The following is a 19,965-nucleotide window of genomic DNA, read 5'->3' as shown; positions in this document are numbered from 1 at the left end:
ACAGGCTCTCGTCAAGAGAGCCCTACCTCGAAAACCCTGCTTTACCGCAGACCAGGTAAAGCTGACCAGGCGGCTGGCCCTCTCCGCTTCCAGATGGGTTTAACAGTCATAGCTCCGGCTTCACTGGATGGTTGTGACATTTAACGTCACATTTACACACACGAGATGTTTAGCACAAAGCACACAGTGAATTTCAGCCCTCCCTCTGTTCCCACCCGGTGACTGAGCAAATGCCACCCCTCCTGTCTTTTCCTGAGGACACAGCCTTTCCCTCGGGGGCCCCAAGCCCAGCTCTGCTTGTCTGCTGCGTTCCTGCTTCTGAGTCCAGGAGTATTTTTTGCTCTTGGCCACATTCTGGCGTAAGACGTGGGACATGTCCCTCAACCACTCACCCTCTGCCGCCCAAACCTTCTTCCTTTTTTCATTTCTCGGTCAACCCGCACAGAGACTGTGGCACAGGGGTTGGGGGTGAGGCCAATGTATCTGCCTGCCTGGGTTCAAGTTTTGGCTCTACCTTTTGCTAAGTAGGCGGTCTTGGGCAAGATATTTAACCTCTCTGTGCCTTGCTTTTCTCATCTGTGAAATGGAGACAATCTTGCATGCTCTTGAATAACAATCTTGATGATCTCACAGACTCACTGTGAAGGTTCAGTGAGTTCATCTATCTAAGGTGTTTAGGATGGATCTTGGTTTGTAGTAAGTCCTGTGTAAGCGTACATTACTGTTATTTTTCTTATACGTCGGGTCACCTGTTCTCTTAATTATCTGCCCCGCCCTCATCTTTTAAAATGAGTGTTTTTTACAATTAATGACATTCTGATCCCTACTACTTTCTGGACACAAACTCACCTCCTCCTTGGCCTGTGCATTACCCACCATTTCCATTCTTGGTTCACAACATCCATTCTCATAGTAAAAAAAAAAAAAAAAAAAAAAATATATATATATATATATATATATATACACACACACACACACATATATGTATGTGTATATATATGTGTGTGTGTGTATATATGTATATATATATACATATGTATATATGTATACATATACATTGTACATCAATCACTTAATATGTAACCAATCACACCTGTTTTTTACTCTAGACAGTGCTGATCTATGGTAAGAAAAGGGCGAGAGTGACTCTCAGATTCACGATCACACATAGAAGGTGGGTATTCTGGCACAATTTTCCAATTCCCACTGGCCTTCTAATTTGCAAATAATCTCAGCTAGCTCTCTCAGAGGGAGAGGAAGACGGAACCACGTTGACGTGCTCAGACAAAGAAGAAATTAAATACTGTTAGTAGGTGCGGATCTTTAACGAACCCATGAGCAAATTTCACATGAAGAAGCAGGGAACAGGCACTGAGCCTCACTTGTGTTTCAGTTTGTGTCATGTCCCAAATGACGCTGGCTCCTTTTCCTTCACGGACAACATAGTCCACAACCACCGATCACAGCGTATTTCAAAGGCAAAGTAGTGGCTTTAGAACGTATCACTTGAACAATTTACCCCCAAGACCATCTGATAAACCTTCTCTTCTGCATCACTGAGAAAAACAACACACCTTCTCTCGAACCAAACCGAGAAGAAGAATATCGGTGATGGAACCCAATGACAAGAAATTTACCCAGTCACTTAAAAAAAAATCCAAAGTCACACCAGCCAATATAATTCTTATACCAAACATATTCTTACTGCACGTTTATACCAAAAGCACAGAATTCTTACCTATAACTTTTCCTAGAAAGAGTGACTTGGGAGAATTGAACAGGGTGTCAGATGAACTCGGCAGATGGTAACTCACAGAAGGATAATGATCGAGCTGTGGGGAGAAAACAAGAGACACTTTTAGAAGGAAATGGCTAACTTGCCCTGGAATCAAATCTTCCTGGGGGGGGGGGCGGGGGGATGACATCACTCTTCGAACTCTGGTGTCCTGATATCTTACTTCAGAAGGTGCTGACTCTGAAATACCAGCCTGAGAAAATGGGAAGCCCATTTATTCCTTCTCTGGGGTTATCTGAAAATATCTGAGCTTGGGAAGTGAAGACACCTTATGAATTGTTCTGCAACTTGCGCACATTTGCTGTGAAGAATTTGTGAACATTTTCGGCTGGATAAGATCCTTGCTCGTTTTATTTGCTGTGTTTTTTTAAAGTTTATTTGTATTTATTTTGGGAGAGAAATGGAGAGCAAGCAGGGAGGAGCAGAGAGAGAGAGAGAGAGAGAGAGAGAGAAAGAGAGAGAGAGAGAAAGAGAGAGAGAGAGAGAGAGAGAGAGAGAGAGAGAGAATCCCAAGCAGGCTCTGCACTGTCAGCACAGAGCCCGGTGTGGGGCTCAAACTCATGAACCGTGAGATCATGACCTGAGCTGAAATCAAGAGCTGGACACTTGGGATGCCTAGGTGTCTCAATCGGGCAAGCATCTGACTTCAGCTCAGGTCACGATCTCATGGTTTGTGAGTTTGAGCCCTACATCGAGCTCTGCACTGGTGGTATAGAGCCTGCTTGGGATTCTCTCTCTCGCTCCCTCTTAAAATAAATAAATAAACTTAAAAAGAAAAAAAAGAGTTGGACACTTCACCAACCGAACCACCCAGGCAACCCCCTTGCTCATTTCAATAGAGTAAAATCTACTTGATCTAATCTCCAGTATTGACTTCTGAGATAGAAAATGCTACAACAATGAATTTTCTTTAAGATCTGCTTATTGTCCTGTTTTATTCACCTTTCCATACCATATAAGCTTTCAGACCAATGCTGATCTTTGGTATGTATACTCGAATATGAATATATATACATAAATATGTATATTCAATGTTGACATCCAAGTTGGGTAAAATATAGTTTTTTGGCTTATCAAATGAGGACGATACCCCGACAGGGCAGGGACATTACAGCCTGGAGGGGACAAAGACACATGTGCTCCAGCAAGGCTCGTTCTTTCCCAGGGGAGGGGAGTTGGCAGTGGAGGGAAGGGAAAAATGAACCAGGTGGAAAGAGCTTACAGATCATGGCTGTCGGAGCAACGCCCGTTCCTGGTTACATTTCCTGGGAACCAAGTGCAAACGCGGATTTCCCAGTACGAGGACGTCTCCTGTCCTCTGTGTCCCAACATGGCTTTTCCTGCCTTAGCTGTCTTCTTACAACTGACACCGTCTAGTTCTGTTTCCCCCACCGGGAGCCTCTAGGGTTTTCTGCGCCTCTTTGTAGCCACCTGTGAAAAATCTCTTTCGCAGCCTTTCGCTTTTCTGAGATGAGTTTCGTACCCGCTAAGGTAAGCAGGCGGAGGGTGCAGACGAGCGGAAACACGGCGCCACCGTCCCTGCGCTGCTGGAACTGCACACGGGGGGCTTGCTGAAGGCAGCCTCCAGACTCCAGAAACGACCCACTCCCGGGTCCTTGGTCACCGATAAAACTGGGCTGAGGCTGCGGGAAGTGAGGCTGTCAGCAGCAACGGTGCTGGGAAGTGAGCTCATCTCACGTGCCGCGTGGCGGATGAGCCTCTTTGGGGAATGATCTACACCTGACTCCTGAGACTGCTTACTAGAGACGCAGGGCTTATTGAAAAGCCGGGGTTCAAAGACTCATCGCATCTCAGGAATCTGGGGAAGGCTGACCTGCAGAGCTGGTAGAGTATAGTAAGTTACCGTGCATGGGAACTGCAGGCACCGTAACAGAGCTCCAGCAAACACTGGCAAAGCAAACGCTGGCATGCTCAGCTCTAATTCTGAAAAGTTTTCTGTAATTTGAAGTGCATCGCTCACAAAACACTTATTCTGGCCAGAGAATCTTAAGATCCTTGAAATCTCATCAAGTTGCTCTGCCGGCTGCTAAATATTAGCCAGCTGCTTTGGCGCCATCTGGCGGCAAATATAGGTAACTGCTGCGGTCCTTCCCTCCACTTCCCCGGTCAGAAATTTTTTGTGGTCAAAAAAGATACTCGTGGAAAGCCAACATAAGCGGCTACCCTACATGCTTCACAGCGATGATCTTCCCCTAAATACTTCTTATATTTTTATCTGTCTTGCCAAAGAACTTAAAGATGGATACAAACAATATACGTTCATTATAGAGAAAATAATAGTATAGATTTGCAGGAAAAAAAACCCACCTGGTGATAATGTTTTTATCAAGTCAGTTTGTTAATGTTTATAGCTTTGATTTTTTCCCAAAAATTGGATGGAACCCAACTATGCATATTGCTTTGTATTTACTTTTCATTACTTAAAGATGTATTATGAAATTCCACGTCAATAAATCTACAACTAAATCACTTGTCAGGAAGGACTGGTATTCCATTTTATGAATATACTGTGCATAATCTTAAAAACTATCAAATTTTGATGTTTAGACTTTTAGATTTCTTTTGTCTTTTGGCCCTGTACACTGCCAAGCACATAGTAGGTCCTCAATAAAAATGTGTTGATATATGTTAATATAACTCTTAAAGTAGTAGACACAGGGGCGCCTGGGTGGCTCAGTCGGTTAGGTGTCCGACTTCGGCTCAGGTCATGATCTCATGGTCCGTGAGTTCAAGCCCCACATCGGGCTCTGTGCTGACAGCTCAGAGCCTGGAGCCTGCTTTGGATTCTGTGTCTCTTTCTCTGCCCCGCCCCACCTCACGCTCTGTCTCTCTCATGTCTCAAAAATGAATAAAGGTTAAAAATAAATAAAAAAAAAAGATAAAGTGCACACGGAGTGAAATCAGTCCTCAGATGTGGCCTGACCCATCCCGTAGAATTACCTTCTTGAACCGTTTCTATGGCTCCAGACCAGACAGACGTGGCTTTTTAGCAGCCCTTTAATATCACTTGGATTGAGCTCATAGTAAAATAAAATTCCTGGCTTGTCTCCATAGGTTCCTTTCGACTTTACCCCCTTCCTATACGTACGCGGTTAAGAACCTGAACCCAAACCTAAATTTTAGCTGTATTTATATGCAGTGTTTTTTTTTCTCTTTTGTGTTGAAGCAAAAGGTTTCGAATCTTGATTCTGTCATCCGAAGTGACAGCGACCCTGCCTGGTTCTGACTTATCTACGAATGTCCCGAATACTCCTAAGTCTTACTTCGTCAAGGAAGTGGAGTCTGTCGAGCCGCGGGCCCACAGAGTGATGCCTCTGCGACGGTGCAGCCTGGTGACCAGCCCTCCGGAGGTGACAATAAGAGGCCCTGCGCCATCCCCCCGTGGCCCACATGCTCCAAAGGCCTTCTGTCTCCCACTGCACGCACCGCAGCCTGACAGGCACCTGCACTCCAGACCGTGGCCTGCTGCTTGGCAGGAAGCAGCTCCAGGCTGGCCAGACCAGGCCCTTCCTGCTCTCCGAAGGGCTGAATGATCTTCTCCAACGACATCTGAGACCCTCCACCGCCCCTCAGCTCTGCGGGATGGAGGCGGGGAGCCTCTACGAAATGCTCCTGGCGTTCCCTTCGATCGTGCAGTTTCCCTTTACCGTAGTCAACGCTTATATCAAAAACCCCACGCGTAACCCACTGTGTGGTTTCGGTCTCCTGACTGGGCCCAGACAGCTCCACCAGGAAAGGGGGAAGCATGTATTGAGCCACGACTGTATGCAAGGCTCGCCAGGCTGTACGCATCTTATCGACTAGACGTGGGATAGGCGTCCTGTTCTTCGGTGAGACGGAAAGCATCCCAAGCAGAAAGAGAGTAAGCGGCAGAGTTAGCCTTCTAGCTGGAGACCGAACTGTGAGCTACAAGCGACCGTCTCCAGAATTAGCCCAGCCACGTCCGCTAGGGGAGGGGGAGGATCAACGGCATTTTAAATATTGACATTTGAGAGAGGAAATGCATTATTACATCAGATAAGGCAAGAAAGGCTGGACCCGAAAAGCCCAAGGCCATGTCAAACGATATCACTTCGCTCGGTATTGCCAGGTAGCTGGCCGCCTCTTTTCCCAGGAGCCCTGGTGCATTGGCCATGGGTAAGTGTAATAATTTCAAGGTAATTTCTTTGGGGTCCAAGTGAACGATTCTGCTGTACGTTTAGCTGGTGGTCATTTTCCTGGGCAGTTAAGAGGCAATAAGAGATTGTGTAATGGAGGCTCATTAAGATTAAGGACTGTGACTCCGTGTGCCCCGGGGTGACCTTAAGGAAGCACTAATTGGTTCAACATTTACCATTATACTGATTCGGGCTGGGGCTCCTGTCCTACGTGCTGAGCTGCGAGCTTTAATGTTCATTCAGGTATGATTTTACAATTTCGGTTCATTTGCATGTTTAAGCCATCGTGTGAAGGAGTTTCCTCGGCCTTGCTCGCGTCTTGGGGGTGAAGCGGCGGAGGCAGGGAAGGGACAGAGAAGAAAGACTGAAGCGGCGTGGATGAGGTGCCACCACGGGGACGGATGGCTGGCTCCACCCGAGAGGAAGCCACACCCTGGACCAGGGCCCCGGATGTCGCGCCTCCTTTCCTAACCCTTAGTTTTTGGTAACACGTGGAGTTAGCTCAGACACACCGAATTCAGGACACACCATCTTGATGGAGGTTTTTATTCCGCGCTGAAGCTCAAGCCTGACCACAAGGAAAGGTCAGTGCAAATAGACATCAGGGGTGACACCAATGATCGGCTCGTCTCATCCCCGAATCATCCCCCTCCTCCCCACCTGAACCCCCGTGGGTGTCACAGGAGAAGGAGTATGAAGAGAAGACACTGTCCCTTTCTCTCCCATCTTAACCTTCTCCCACTGGGGGGCCCGCAGACGGGTCCCTGCGGGCCGTTCACAACTGACAACTGGCCGAGAACCGGGAAGAGCAGTACTCAGCCCCGGCACCAAGGGTTCATTGACTTAAGAGACTCTTCCTGACCCCAAGCCACCTCGTTCTCATTAATGGAGAGGACACAGTAAACTTACATGAGAGTAGGAGTCAGCAAAGTGGGGTTTTCGTGGGTCTCCCACCAGCTACAGGGCTGCAGCCTGTCCCCTCCTGTCCCCTGGCTAGAAGGTGACTCTATGAGGACAGGGGACAAGCCCTTTCACCTCTCCCTCCCCGGGAGCTAGCGCCTGGCCTGTTGCAGCTTGGGAAACCTTGAGCAGGGGGCTGAACAGGCAGAGGGAACACACGGGATGTCAGAGCCCAGGACGGCACCTCGCCTTTGGACTCGTGGCTGCTTCTTTTCTGTGGATTTATCTGGTAAACCTCCTGGCCCTTTTAGGACCCACATAGAGTGGGCCTGTATCATCTCAAGTGCTCGTTTAACATTTATTAAAGGAGTCGTCACTGGCTGAGCCACACTGATGTGTCTATATCTGTGTGTGTGTGTGTGTGTGTGTGTGTTTAAGGCATGGGAACCCTAGTTTTTTTACTTCCATTAGAATTCGGTTCTTCTTGGAAAGCTCTATGAACGACCCAGTGACGGAAGGCCTCACAGAACTTTGCGGCCATCAGGTTTGGGTGCATACGCCTGACTGCATCCTTGAAGACTACACAGAAGGAGACGGGTTGATAGCTGATCTGTGACTCGGAATCTTTACGCTTTGGTTCCCTTCCCACTACTCCGAGGGCCTCTGGGACTGGACGCTGGCCCACCAGTCAGTGTAGCACATTCCCAGGACCACAAACAAATGCTTCATTGTGGGGGCCAGGGTGCCAGCCTCTCCCAGCCTATACTGTCAGGCCATGTGACCGTCACTCCGATTCCAAAAGTGACCAGCAATGCAGACAGTAGGTGGCCATTTGGGGTGTAGACCCAGTGAGAGGGCACACTGCATTCTACCTTAGTTCGACTTTGGCCTAAAAAGCTCATAAGCCTCACTTACAGAGATACGTACAGGGAGGAAAGAGGCCAGAAGCACTCTCCTCTGTAACCGAACCGTGGGATACGTGGGAAACAGTCCAGCTTTTAGAACTGGGTTAGTGATGAAGGTCTGTAATGGAGCTGCCCCAGTGTGTTATGTGGCCTCCACGAATGGGGAGTTAACTGAATAACTCAGCTACCTGCAGAAACACAAGCCGGGGAGCCTTTGCCTCTTCAGGACAAGATCAGAGGGGAAGGTGGCATCTTCCTAGAACGAAGGGAGGGGACAGCGGAGCGTTCTCCCCTCCCTGTTGCCTCTCTGCTCTGACCCTACTCAACCTCTCCCAGTCCTCTGGACCCACTAAGCCCTCTCACGCATGCTTCATCAGGACTTTGTATGTGCTTGTGCGTGATATTTGCCTGGCACGACCTTCTATTCTCCCTTCGCCAAAGACAATGAATGATTCCTTATTCTGGGATTCAGTATCTGACCACTGGCTTTTTTCTAGCCCGATGCCTCAGCACGGGGCCCTGATGAGCTGGGCTCAAACACCGTCTCCGTAGCCCCTTCTCTGAAGCCCGCATCTGGCTCTGGGATCCTTCTAACTCCAAGACAAAGCAAAGGAGACTTTGCCTCCACAGCGAGGAAAGATCCAGCTGAATCCACCAGCCCCAAGTCTTTCTAGAATGGGAAAGGCCTTGTATATGGGGGCTGGGGGCTCTCTCCCAACATGAGGAGGGTAAGTGGCTGGTCTTCACCCCTTTTCTCTTGTTACCGCCCCGCCCCCTCCAACACCTGGGTTGCTAGGACCTCGTTTCTCTTCTTTGGAGGGTGGCAGGGGCTGGGAACCTTGCTCTCCTTGTGAGGGTCTCTTCCAGATTTCCACTGTGAGAGGGGAGGGGTGTTTTGCAGGAGCAGGAACAGGGCTGGGAGTCAGCTCCTGGCAATGCTGCTCAACGTGTCACAAACACTCCCGAGGTGTTTCTTCCTTCATAAAACAGGGAGGTTGGGCCAGATATTACTTCAGGTTTCTCTGAACATGTCTTGTTACTATGGGCCCGAGAAGCAGTGTTTTCCCAGGTCCCTGGGGCTTTTTTTTTTTAAATTTTTAATTTTTAATGTTTCTTTATCTTTGAGAGAGACAGAATCCGAAGCAGGCTCCGGGCTCTGAGCTGTCAGCACAGAACGATCCGTGAGCCCGACTTGGGGCTCCCACCCAAGAACCTTGAGATCATGACCTGAGCTGAAGTCGGACGCTTAACGCACTGAGCCACCCAGGCGCCCCTCAGGTCCCTGGGGCTCTGAGCAGATTGCTGCTATGACTTCGCTCCCAGACGTAGCGATGTGGTGTCGTTTAGCACATTCCCCATGGCAGCCAATCCTAGTGAGGGCGGAGGGTGGAAAGAGCCCGGGAAGAGGGTGCTCACATTCGATTCTAAGACCCACACGTCGTAACCAGGGCCGTCTCTGCCATATGTATTCAAATATCTCAGCAAATTTGGCTCCTAATATCCAGCCTGGAGGAAATGCTTACACAAAGGTCAGGTTCAGTCGGGGTACTTTAAGGAGGGAGGGGCCTGAAGACAGCTGTGTATCGCCTCTTTCCCCACACATGTAGAGGAGGTCCCGGGGAGAGTTAGTGATTTGGCCCAAGTTCACAGACTCAAGTGGCGGCATCAGCCTTGAGCCAACATTAATAAACTCACGGGAAGGTTCTCTTCCAGAAATGTTTAAGGCTGAAGAGACAAAGGATTTCAGAGACAGATCTTTCTTTGCCGTGTGGGTGCGTTATTTCTCCCTCAGAGACGTCAGGAGGCTTCACTGATGGCTTGATAAACAATTTTAAGACAAGAGGCATTATAAGTATTTACTGGTGGTGTTACTATGCTGTCATTATTATGGTAATGTAATCAGTGCAGTATCTCTGCCTCATAAGATCCAGGGCAACCGGAATTTTGTGGTATTGATGCATTAAAAGAATTAATGAATCCATTAGGTGATTTATGTTTTATATCAAAAATTCCTCAAAATTGTAAAAAGGAAAAAAAAAAGCTTTCAAATGTTGCTCTGCTTCCCCTAGCCTAACACTCCACCTACTGGAAAAACACCGAATACTATTTAAAGCATAAATTGTTAAAAATAAACAAACAAACCAACATACTGGTTTTGTATCAGTAAATCTGTACGGATTTTATAAGTCTAAGTGAATGAGAAGAGTAATTCTTATTTCAGAGCTGATACAGCATTTCTTTAACAGCATTCGTTTTAAAGATTTTTAGGGTAGGAATGACCCAAACACTCTACAGTTGTTTTTAAAGAATCTGGTAAAACATATCTAGGTTTGTGTTTTGACTTGCACATGAGAATTCAGAAGATAAAGGTAAGGCTTTAAAAATTCATATCTGAACTAATCTCTAGTAATTATGCCTCCAAGTTTCTTCTTAGAGATCTAGGATGAGCATAGCTCATGGTTTTTAAACAATTTCATATTAATTTTTTTTAATGTTTATTTTATTTTTGAGAGAGCGCGAAAAGGGTAGAGGCAGAGAGAGAGAGGGAGACGCAGAATCCCAAGCAGGCTCCAGGCTCCGAGCTGTCAGCACAGAACCCGATGCAGGACTTGAACCCACGAAACATGAGATCATGACCTGAGCTGAAGTCAGCACTCAACTGACTGAGCCACCCAGGCGCCCTTATATAACTTCATATTTAAAATCACTTCAGTAACTGGTCAATTTAACCATTACACGTAGTGGGTAGGTTTGACAATAATTTACATAATCAGCATCAATTAAATCATTTCATACGGCATATTTTCCTGAAGGGCTCACGGCCAAACACATTTTAGTAGATTATACAATGACTTTCCAGGAATAAGGAAAAGCAAATAAATGGGTGGTAAAAGGGAGAAGACAAAGAAGAGGAGGAAAAACAAAATTAGAAATGGTCAGTTATGAAAACAGGTCTTGACGTGTTGCTGAAAGTATATAATGCAGTGGCAAACATTTTCAATTAAGTGAAAACGATAACAAAACAAGAACGAGAACAATTATGAGAAGCGATGTAGACACGACAAATGTGATTGAGGCCATTTCTATTTTAGTCTTTTTTTTAGCCCCTGTGATCTCAATTTGTCAAGCATGCGTTTTCAGGGGTTGTTGAAATTTGGCTCCTGGTGAATTCCGGGCGAGTCATATGGGGGAGTGTTAATGAGGCCATCAATAAAAATGATGTATTAGGAAACCTCTGTCTCATGAATCTATGAAGAGTGGAACTGTTATAGTCTGGTGTGTCTGATGTTACTGGTGTCACGTTGTTTATCTGCTGAGTTGGGGACTGGTCTGTGTGGAAGTGGATGGCTTCTCTGATTGTCAAGTCCTCAACATGGCGCCCTCACGGTGACTGGTCCAGATACAAGGACTTTATTTGAAGATAAGCCCTTCACAGAAGGATACAATTGGTCAAATCTTTTAGAAGTGAGCAGGTTGGCTGCACCAGCTGGAGGCATCTATCAGTGTGAACTACTTAAGAAGGTTACCCCTGTCCAGTGGTGCACCAATCCCATAGGCTATCCAGGGCATGGACGAATGATTACCACAGGGTGACCTGACACTGAGGGGGGCTTCCCTGTGGGAAGAGGGAGACCCTGGGCAGAGGGCTCAAGTCACCCCCTGACCATATCTCCTTCTAGCAGTGATCTCTCTGTAAATGACAGGGCTTCTAATACCTTCTAACGCTAGGCAAGGACTTTTCATGCGATTTTATTGACCAGCCACCTTGTGAAGTGGGTCTGGAGCAAAGCTGAAGATGTACATAGAGATGTGCCCAGCTGGGTTCAAGGTGTTTCTACTCCTGTTTTGGAAATAAGACTGATAAAATAATCAGGGAGTAATAGTATAAAACAATATACGAAAACTGAGTATAAAGTATTACCCAAATTCTAAGATGTCTGGTACTGAGAATAACTGCCATCATGGTTTAATACTGAACTTTGCAGAGTGGAGGCATTTTGAAGGAAGCATGCATCGCTAGGGGGTACTGAGGTAACCAGCCTCACTGGTTCTTAGGGTGTGTTCTGGAGAGAAATGGTAAATGACAATGGAAGGTAGCAAAGGGACACTAGATTATCCAGGGCTTTAAATGCCAGGGGGTAAAGTCTGGATTTGAGCCAAGCATGGCTGAGGTTAGTTTATTCACTTATTTTTATTCTGATGTTACATCTCCCCCAACTTATTGTAGTTACCTGTAGCTACAATTTCTTTACTAGGAGGGAAAATTCGATGTTTTATGTCTGCCGAGCACCTGACTGATCTGGTCCTAGAAGTTTGGACCCTGTCTTGGGAAGAGTTGACTTCTTGTTGAACATAGTGGTGGGGAGACCTGGAGATGGGTGAGGAAGGAGGCAGGGAGCCAGGGGGAAGGAATCAGAGAGAAGAGAGCCCAGCACCGAGTGGGGTGAGGGATGTGAGAAAGCACTACAGAGGGATGATGGGTAAAGGGCCTGCTGAGGACACCATATCTAATGTGTAGCATTCAGCTGCCTGTTGTTCAAGACTTCATTCAATATGCTGTGTCCTCCTGCTCATGGTGGGGAGACATCTAATGGGGGCTGCTGCGGAGTATATGCTTTGAATCGCTGTATATGTTTCTATACCACAGAAGGTGCGAGCTTCATTTTGGTGGGTGTATTGTGGCTCAGATAGAGCATCCATAGAAGAGACTAGAGACAGAGAGGACCCCTGGAAATCCTGGGGGGAGGGGGGCGGACATTGGATTTCCATCAGGGATGGAAGGTTGATGGGAATTGTGAATCAAGGCAATCCGATTAAAGGCTGGAGACTGAGTCTGATATGGTGGCTAATGAATGTATCAGTCAAGCCTATATAATAAAACCAGAAAGATCCTCTGCACACAGAAGCCCAACATACGATACTCTTGTGTTGTCACATCAAGGTGCAGGGAGGGTGACGTGTCCTGAGGACAAGGAAGCTTTCCTTTGGGACCTCTCAAATCTCATGTTCCACATCCCTCACTTTGGATGGTCCCAATATGCACCCTTTATAATAAAACTGTTATCATAAATGGAGCACCTTCCTGAGTTCCACGAGTCATTCTACCAAGCTGTTGAGCCTGAGAAATTAGTGAATTTGTAGCCAGTTGGTCAGAAATGAGGGTGGCCTGGGACCCCTGAACTTGCAGCTGATGTCTGAAGCAAGGGCAGTCTTGTGGGGGACTGTGTTCTTAAGGTATGAATTTTGGTTCTGGAAGTCTTTGCAGAGGGTAAGCTAACAATAGGACAAGGATTAAAAATATATATGAATAGTTTAGAAGCTGTGGCAAAAATGAATGAGATTCAGACTTACTTAAAAAAAACAAGGTAGAGATTCAATGGAACATTCAAAGGGCTGAATTTAGGCTCAGAACAAGCATGGCAGGGAAAAGATGCCTCACCCAAACACTGCCGATCACGTGGGTGTTCATGGAGGGTCTGTCAAGAAGTGGGTGGTGGTACCAGAGCTCAGTTCCAAAGGGTGAGACCACTCAGAATATGGATGTTTTGAAGATCAAGACAATCTGACCTTTGACTTTCTGGATGTGAAGTGTGGGAACAAGGGGGTAATATTCCAGTGATGTTCCCAGGTTTGAGACCTGAGCAGCTGGAAGGATGGGGTAGCCATCGAATCCCATTGGAAAGGCTACAGATGAGGCAGGTTGTGTGTGGGCGGCCCCCAAGGGGGTTAGACTTGGAAATATTGAGTTTGAAGGTTTGTTAGATGTCTAGTAGTTGGTTAGATGTGTGTGATGTCCGCGTGGTATGTGAATCTGGAACACGGGAAGAGGTTGGGATTGGGAGAGTGACTTGGGATGAAACCACCAAAAAGGTGAATAAAAACAGGAGAGAATAAAGGACTACAGGCTGAGCTCAGAAGTTTGCCAACTGAGGGAGGTTAGGAGGGAGAGGAACCAGTAGAGGAGACCAAGCAGCAAGCCCAGCGATGTAGGAGGAAACAAGAACACAGCAATGTCCCAAAAGTTAGGGGATCACTTGTGTGGAATATTGCCCTACGGTGGAGACATGTGGGCACTGAAAATTAGATTTAGTAGTGAGGAGGTCACCGGCCATCTTGAGGAGAGAAGTTCTAGCCAGTGGGCAAAAGCATGACTGAGAATCGGTATAAGAGAAAACAGGAGAAAAAATATTCACAATACATACATCTGCCAATGGAATTGTACACAGAACATGTAAAAACCTCTTCTAACTCAGCAATAAGAAGGCAGATCTTTCAGGCACAAGAGATGTGAACGGACGCTTCACGAAAGATTTGCCAATGGTCAATGAGCACGTGAAAAGTTGCTCAACATCAGTGGTCACAAGGGACATGAGAACTGAGGCCAAGGTGAGGTAGCCCTGCACACCTGCTTCAAATGTAATTAAAAAGACTGCCAATGGCAAGCGCTGGTGAGTATGTGGGGCAACTGGAACCCTCTAGTTTTGCTGGAGGTCCCATAAAATAGAAAGCAAGTTAAACAAATACGTACCAGAGAGCTGTCAACTCTACTCCCATATTTACCCCAGAGAAATTTTTAAAAATGGCATACATATATATGCAAGTGTTCGTAACAGGTTTGTTCATAATATTCCCCAACTGGAAATGATCCACCATTTTTCACCAAACAGTGAATGAACAAACAAATGATGGTATATTCATAAATGCAATACTTCCCAGCAATGACAATACAACTACAGATACAATAAGAAGAACGGATCTCAGAATCCTTACACCGAATAGAAGGAGCCAGAAATGAAAGATAACAGATGCTATGGTCCCATTGATATAAGATTATGGAACAGGTAAAATGAACACGTGGTTTTATAGAAACGGAAATAGAAATCTGATGAGTGGTTGCTCGGAGCAGTTTCGGAGGAGATCGACAACAAAGGGGTGTGAGGGCACCTTCCAGGGTGTTGGAAATGTTCTCTATTTTGGCCATGGTCTTGGTTACCTGGGTGTGCACATCAAAACTCCTCAACTGGTGTACTTCACGTGTGCACATTGCATGGCATGCGATTCACACGTCAATAACGGTGACTCAGAATGGTTAGAAGCTTACCTGAAATGTGAGAATAGACCACTATCTCCAGTTTTATTGCCAAGAAAAATAAATAAATGAGGAGAGTGTGGTCAGGACAGAACTTTTTTTTTTTAAGTTTATTTATTTTTTGTGGGGGTGGGGGAGGGACAGAGAGAGGGACAGACAGAATCCCAAGCAGGCTCTGCGCTGTTAGCATACAGCCTGACAAGGGGCTCGATCCCACAAACCACGGGATCATGATCTGAGCCGAGATCAAGAGGTGGAAACTTAACTGACTGAGCCACCCAGGCGCCCTGCGGATGGGACTTTGTTTTAATGGAGAGAAATACTCATGTTTGTTTGATGATGGGAACGAGCCCATCATCAGGGGAGAAGGAAGACAGAAATGTCATAACAACGCCCTTGAGTAGGCAAGATGGGTTTTGTGGAAACATGGAGGTCTTGACTTTACACAGAGCTCTTGGGCAAACTTAACTTTCCTCTCTGTTCTTTTCTGAACATTTCACAATAAATACACGTAAGCTTTTAATTAGAAAAACCTAATAGGTGGTTTTTAAATAAAGAAGAAGAGAATGTTTCCCATATCTGCTGATGTCAGGCAGGGACAGGTGGTGATCCCAGGTTGTGTCACAGGTTAGACACAATATGCCATCAGGAACCATTTTCATTCTAAAATCATCCTAACCAAACACTACTACTCAAGTTTGCAACGTACATTGTGGTTTCTGAGGAGGAACTTGAAGAGGATGGTGATATTTGTCTTTGTTCTAGTATCTAGGGAAGGAGGTATGGAAAGGTGTTATCACACTTACATATGGGGAAACTGAGGCACCACGAGCTTTGGGTCTAATCCAAGTCCATGGCATCAGTCATAAATATTCAATTTAATACACATTACCTTGTGCAAGATACCATGCTAAGTGTTGTTTGAAAGAGAATTTCCTGACTCCCTGCAAGGCTAAGACTCCCTTTCCATCTAGCTAACTCTGTGTTTGTTATTTTTAAAGAAATAAAATGGTGTTTTCTATCATTGTCATTCTCCTGACCCAGGGAGCGAATGGCTTTCCTAAGTAAATGGCATTCGTCGAGCAATGATTCTTTGCCAGGTGATGTTTTCAAATACTGAGAGAAAATTTAAATGCTGTATGTGTAATCAGACTAATGTTAAGGGCTTTACCATTCTAAACATATGCAATGAAACAGCGTTTTCTTATTTATTGGATGGTCTGGTAGGTTTATAGCTTTGCTCAAATTGTGATTATGGAATGATTCTCATATGTGGGGTGTTTAAGTAAAGCAACCTCAGGTGCTCCGACTTTATTGATCCTTTTAATGCAGTGGCTTCAGTATTTAAATGAGTTTGAGTTTGTTTCTCTAATGGTCTTTCAATAAAGCTTAAGTTGACCTGGTTCCTTTGGTAATCATGACACTGTAATGGCAGAAAAAGACTAATAATAAAAATGAACTCATTTTCAGTGGTTGAAAAGGTTACATTTCTATTGATTTTAACTGTAATATAGCTAAAGTCCTTGATATTAAAAAAAAAAACAACTCAGTAAACACATCCTTTTCAGTACGGAGGCTGCATCGATATTACTTTGCCGGTAGGTTTTGGCAGCAATAGCGATATTCAGGATGGAGTCTAAAAATTGGCATTATCAGAGGACTGATCACCACATCCTTCAAACTCTGTTCCAGGTGAAAGAGTGGGAAGGGGCATGAAGAAAATCTTTACGTACGTACAGAGGGACTTCAGAATGTGGGGTAAATGCTACGGGTCTGGTGCTCAGTCTGCCGGCTTACAGAAGGCAGGAGAGCTCAGCTTTCTGGAAACACTAATGTCTTCTAATGCTATGTTTGGAGGCTGTTCCAAGGAGTAGAAAGTGGGGAGGGATGGGAGAGTTAGCAGAGGTGGGGAGGAACGGGGCAGAGAAAAGACAAGGGGCTCACGTGTGATGTGTGAGAAGAGAATTTGCCCCTCCCGTGACCTAGTTCCCCGTGTCATGCGTGTGTGTATGTGTGTGTGAGAAAGCTATAACAAAGCGGACCGACGTGATTCTCAGCTTTCCTCTTCCTCCTCGGTGTCCCCATCATCAAGGCGGCATCTAACATTTCTTGAAGGTCGGCTCTAGGTCAGAGCCCACGTGAGGTAGTTTACACGTATCATCTCACTGAATCTGCTAACAACACTGTGGGCTGATACTCTGTACCTCAGTGGAGGCCACTGAGGTACCGGGAGTAAGTTGCGATGCCTATGAGGATGCAGATCCTAAGAGGTACAGCCCAGAGGTCTGTGGGATTCAAAGTCGAAGCTTCTCCCCTGTGCCGGCCTGGACCCTGTGCCATCGCAAGGCTAGCCTGGCACGATGCCCCCGGTGTGGGCACAGAACATTGGGAAGGAGTGGAGAGCAGGGTCACCCCAGTGTCGCTTCCGCCGTCTGTCCGCCCCTCCCCCCATTTTTACTACATCTCCGTTTATGGATCTTCTGACTGATAAGACCCCAGCCCCCTTGGCCTCCATCTCTGGGAGCAAGACAGGTTTTCAGAGCTGGTGCAGATGCTGGAGGCCACAGGAACGTGTCAACTCTTCCTCTGCTGCTCCCCACTGCTCCCCACTCTGCATTCGTAGCGTTCGGCTACAGGGGTTAAACCCACAAGCTCAGGATGGAAGCCACGCGCCCGAAATATCCGGATTCTGATGTCATTTCCCCGGGGATATCAGGAGCCGGGCTGGTAGATGGGCTCATTTCTACTGTCTGCTCTCACAGTTTGACTTCTGCTGGTGGCCCTGGGTGACAGCTTCAGGAGGGACGCTCGACTGAGAGGCAGCCTTTTGCTCAGTGGGATGAAGAGAATATTCCTTCTCCTGCTTCTACTTCCTTTAAAAAAAATTTTTTTTTACATTTATTTAGTTTTTTGAGAGACATAGAGCACAAGTTGGGGAGGGGCAGAGAGAGGGAGGGAGACACAGAATCCGAAGCAGGCTCCAGGCCCTGAGCTGTCAGCACAGGGCCCCACGCGGGGCTCGAACTCACGAACCATGAGATGAGCCCAAGGTGGATGCCCAACCGACTGAGCCACCCAGGCGCCCTGCTTCTCCTTCCTTTTTGATGCCCTTCCTTGACCTTCACTTGTGAACTACCGGCCGGGACCCTCTCTACCCACCAAGTTTCTATGCTGCCGTCCCCTCCAACATTGGAGCAGAGTTTTTCGTGTCAGACACGTTAGGATGGGCGCTGGCTGGTTCTTTCTGTCCATCACGTGGCGGCCGAGGGGAGAATGCGCATCAGACACGCCCCAGAAATAAGAAGAATCAACCGGGCGCACGGTGGGGCTCACAACCCTTGTTCCTTACACACTCGGCTCATTCGTACGCTCAGTCACTCAGCAAACCCCTCCTGGGCCTCTCCAGGGTCAGAGGCTCAGGGGCACAGCCGTGACATGGTGCAAACAGGAGCAAAATCCCTGGGCTGTACCCTCTGAACACGACGGCACGCTTCCGTTGGTGGGAGCAACACCGCTGCCATCCGGGATTTCATAGCAGAGACGAATGACCCGCGCTCGCACCCAGGACGCTGGAGCCTTTGTAGAAACTGGCCTCCGAGCTCCTTCCCCAAGTTCAGCACTGGTTATGGCTCATGACCGCTAGAGGGCATCTTAACACAGGCTCAGCGCCCGCGGCAGGCCCCACCGTCCACCAAAATCTTCCGCTCACGCCCCGGGGGGCTCTCTTCGCTCTCCTGAGCCCGGGGGCGGCCGCCGCGGAGCTCTTGGGAACCTCAGACCGCATGGCGGGATGCATTTGTTTTTCAGAAAGGAGACACACTTCCGGGAGATAAAGACCTGCGACCCGTGCACGGGGAAACAACTAGCTCAGCCTATTGTACTGAAAAGTAGCTTCGAGAATCACAATCCTGGAGAGTGATTTCGGCGCCCTGCAGACGGATGCAACAATACGATGCCTCCCAGACCGGACTTGAGTCGGCCCGCCAGACAAAAGAGAAATCCAGGAACCGCATCTTCTTTCTTGGGGGATGATTTATGTACTCGGTGGGCTTGGTGGGGGAGGGAGACGAAGTCTCCTCCAGCCTTGGGTTGACAGGCGTTGCTGCGTTCTGGAGAAGGAGAGAAGACTGACATCGCAAGCCCTACACCACCTCAGAAATTGCATTGCAACCGCTTTCCCGCTGAGCTGTAAGAAATGGAAAGCGAAGTAAACACATTTTTTTCTGGAGCGCAGGAGTGGAGGTCCTGTCTAGCCCCGGAGTGCATAATTCATTTGCAGATGAAATTGCTTTGGAGAAGAAATGAAAAACTTGAAAGTGTTGACATATTCATTATGAGTCTTTTTCTGTTTCAGATCAGATGAGCTGGATGGGTTGAACTCACCATTTTTTTTTTCCCCCTTCCTCTGTGTAACTTTTATGGATTGCAAAAGAGCAAATACTGAATCCCTGCAGTAGAAAATAAGATAATGTGGTCCCTGTGTACCCCCTTCCCCCCGCCCCCCGGAAACCTTGAAGGAACAGCTCAGATACCTTTGTGAGTCTCCTCTGATCTACTCCCTCCCACTCCCGGGATGATCAGTTTCCCCCCTTTTCTGAGCTTCCTCCGCGGGAGCTTAGGCTTCAATTGGCCCTTGGTTCGTGTCTGTGTGACTGATGGCCTTTTCTGCTGGACTGTGGCTCACGGAGGCAGAAGCACATGTGCCCACTGGGAACACTCGTACTTACTCCCCGGGTTGAACTGCAAACCAGAACGGGAGCCTTGATCCTCTAGGCCCTGTTGATAATGACCTGACAGGTGCTTTCTTACGAGTTTTGCTTTTAAGAAAGAGGAGGGAACTGGGAAGGAAGCACTTGCTGGACGACAGACTACGCTTGAGGTTTTCATTGAATGCACACACTCCCATTAAGCTAGGCGGCCTTATTCCCATTTCACAGATGAGGAAACAGAGTTCCATCGCTTGCCGGAGAACACGGTGCTACAAAATGGACGAGCTTGGCAAGAAATCCTCCTTTTTATTCATGTCTTAGTAACGGCCTCTGAATGTGGCAATCCCAGTCCACGGGGGTCTCTGCTTAGACCCACACCCTCCCCGAA

The 19,965-nt window shown here is 47.1% G+C and overlaps 1 protein-coding gene across 5 annotated transcripts in view; it reads right to left on the bottom strand.

Moving 5' to 3' along the window:
* CNTNAP2 (contactin associated protein 2) overlaps positions 1 to 19,965 on the bottom strand; it is a 1,965,211-nt gene that overhangs the window by 119,972 nt on the left and 1,825,274 nt on the right. For 4 of the 5 annotated variants that reach the window (XM_045053281.1, XM_023250688.2, XM_045053284.1 and 1 more), the window contains one exon: positions 1,739 to 1,832. In XM_045053281.1, coding sequence (XP_044909216.1) covers positions 1,739 to 1,832 — 94 coding nt within the window. Of the gene's footprint in view, positions 1 to 1,738; positions 1,833 to 17,932; positions 19,055 to 19,965 lie in introns of those variants that run through there. The other variant, XM_045053282.1, reaches the window with a different exon arrangement.

Source organism: Felis catus, chromosome A2 (assembly GCF_018350175.1).
Source record: "Felis catus isolate Fca126 chromosome A2, F.catus_Fca126_mat1.0, whole genome shotgun sequence".
Taxonomy (NCBI): domain Eukaryota; kingdom Metazoa; phylum Chordata; class Mammalia; order Carnivora; family Felidae; genus Felis; species Felis catus.
The sequence above is the reverse complement of the archived record's forward strand: the minus strand, read 5'-3'. Positions and strand labels throughout refer to the sequence as shown.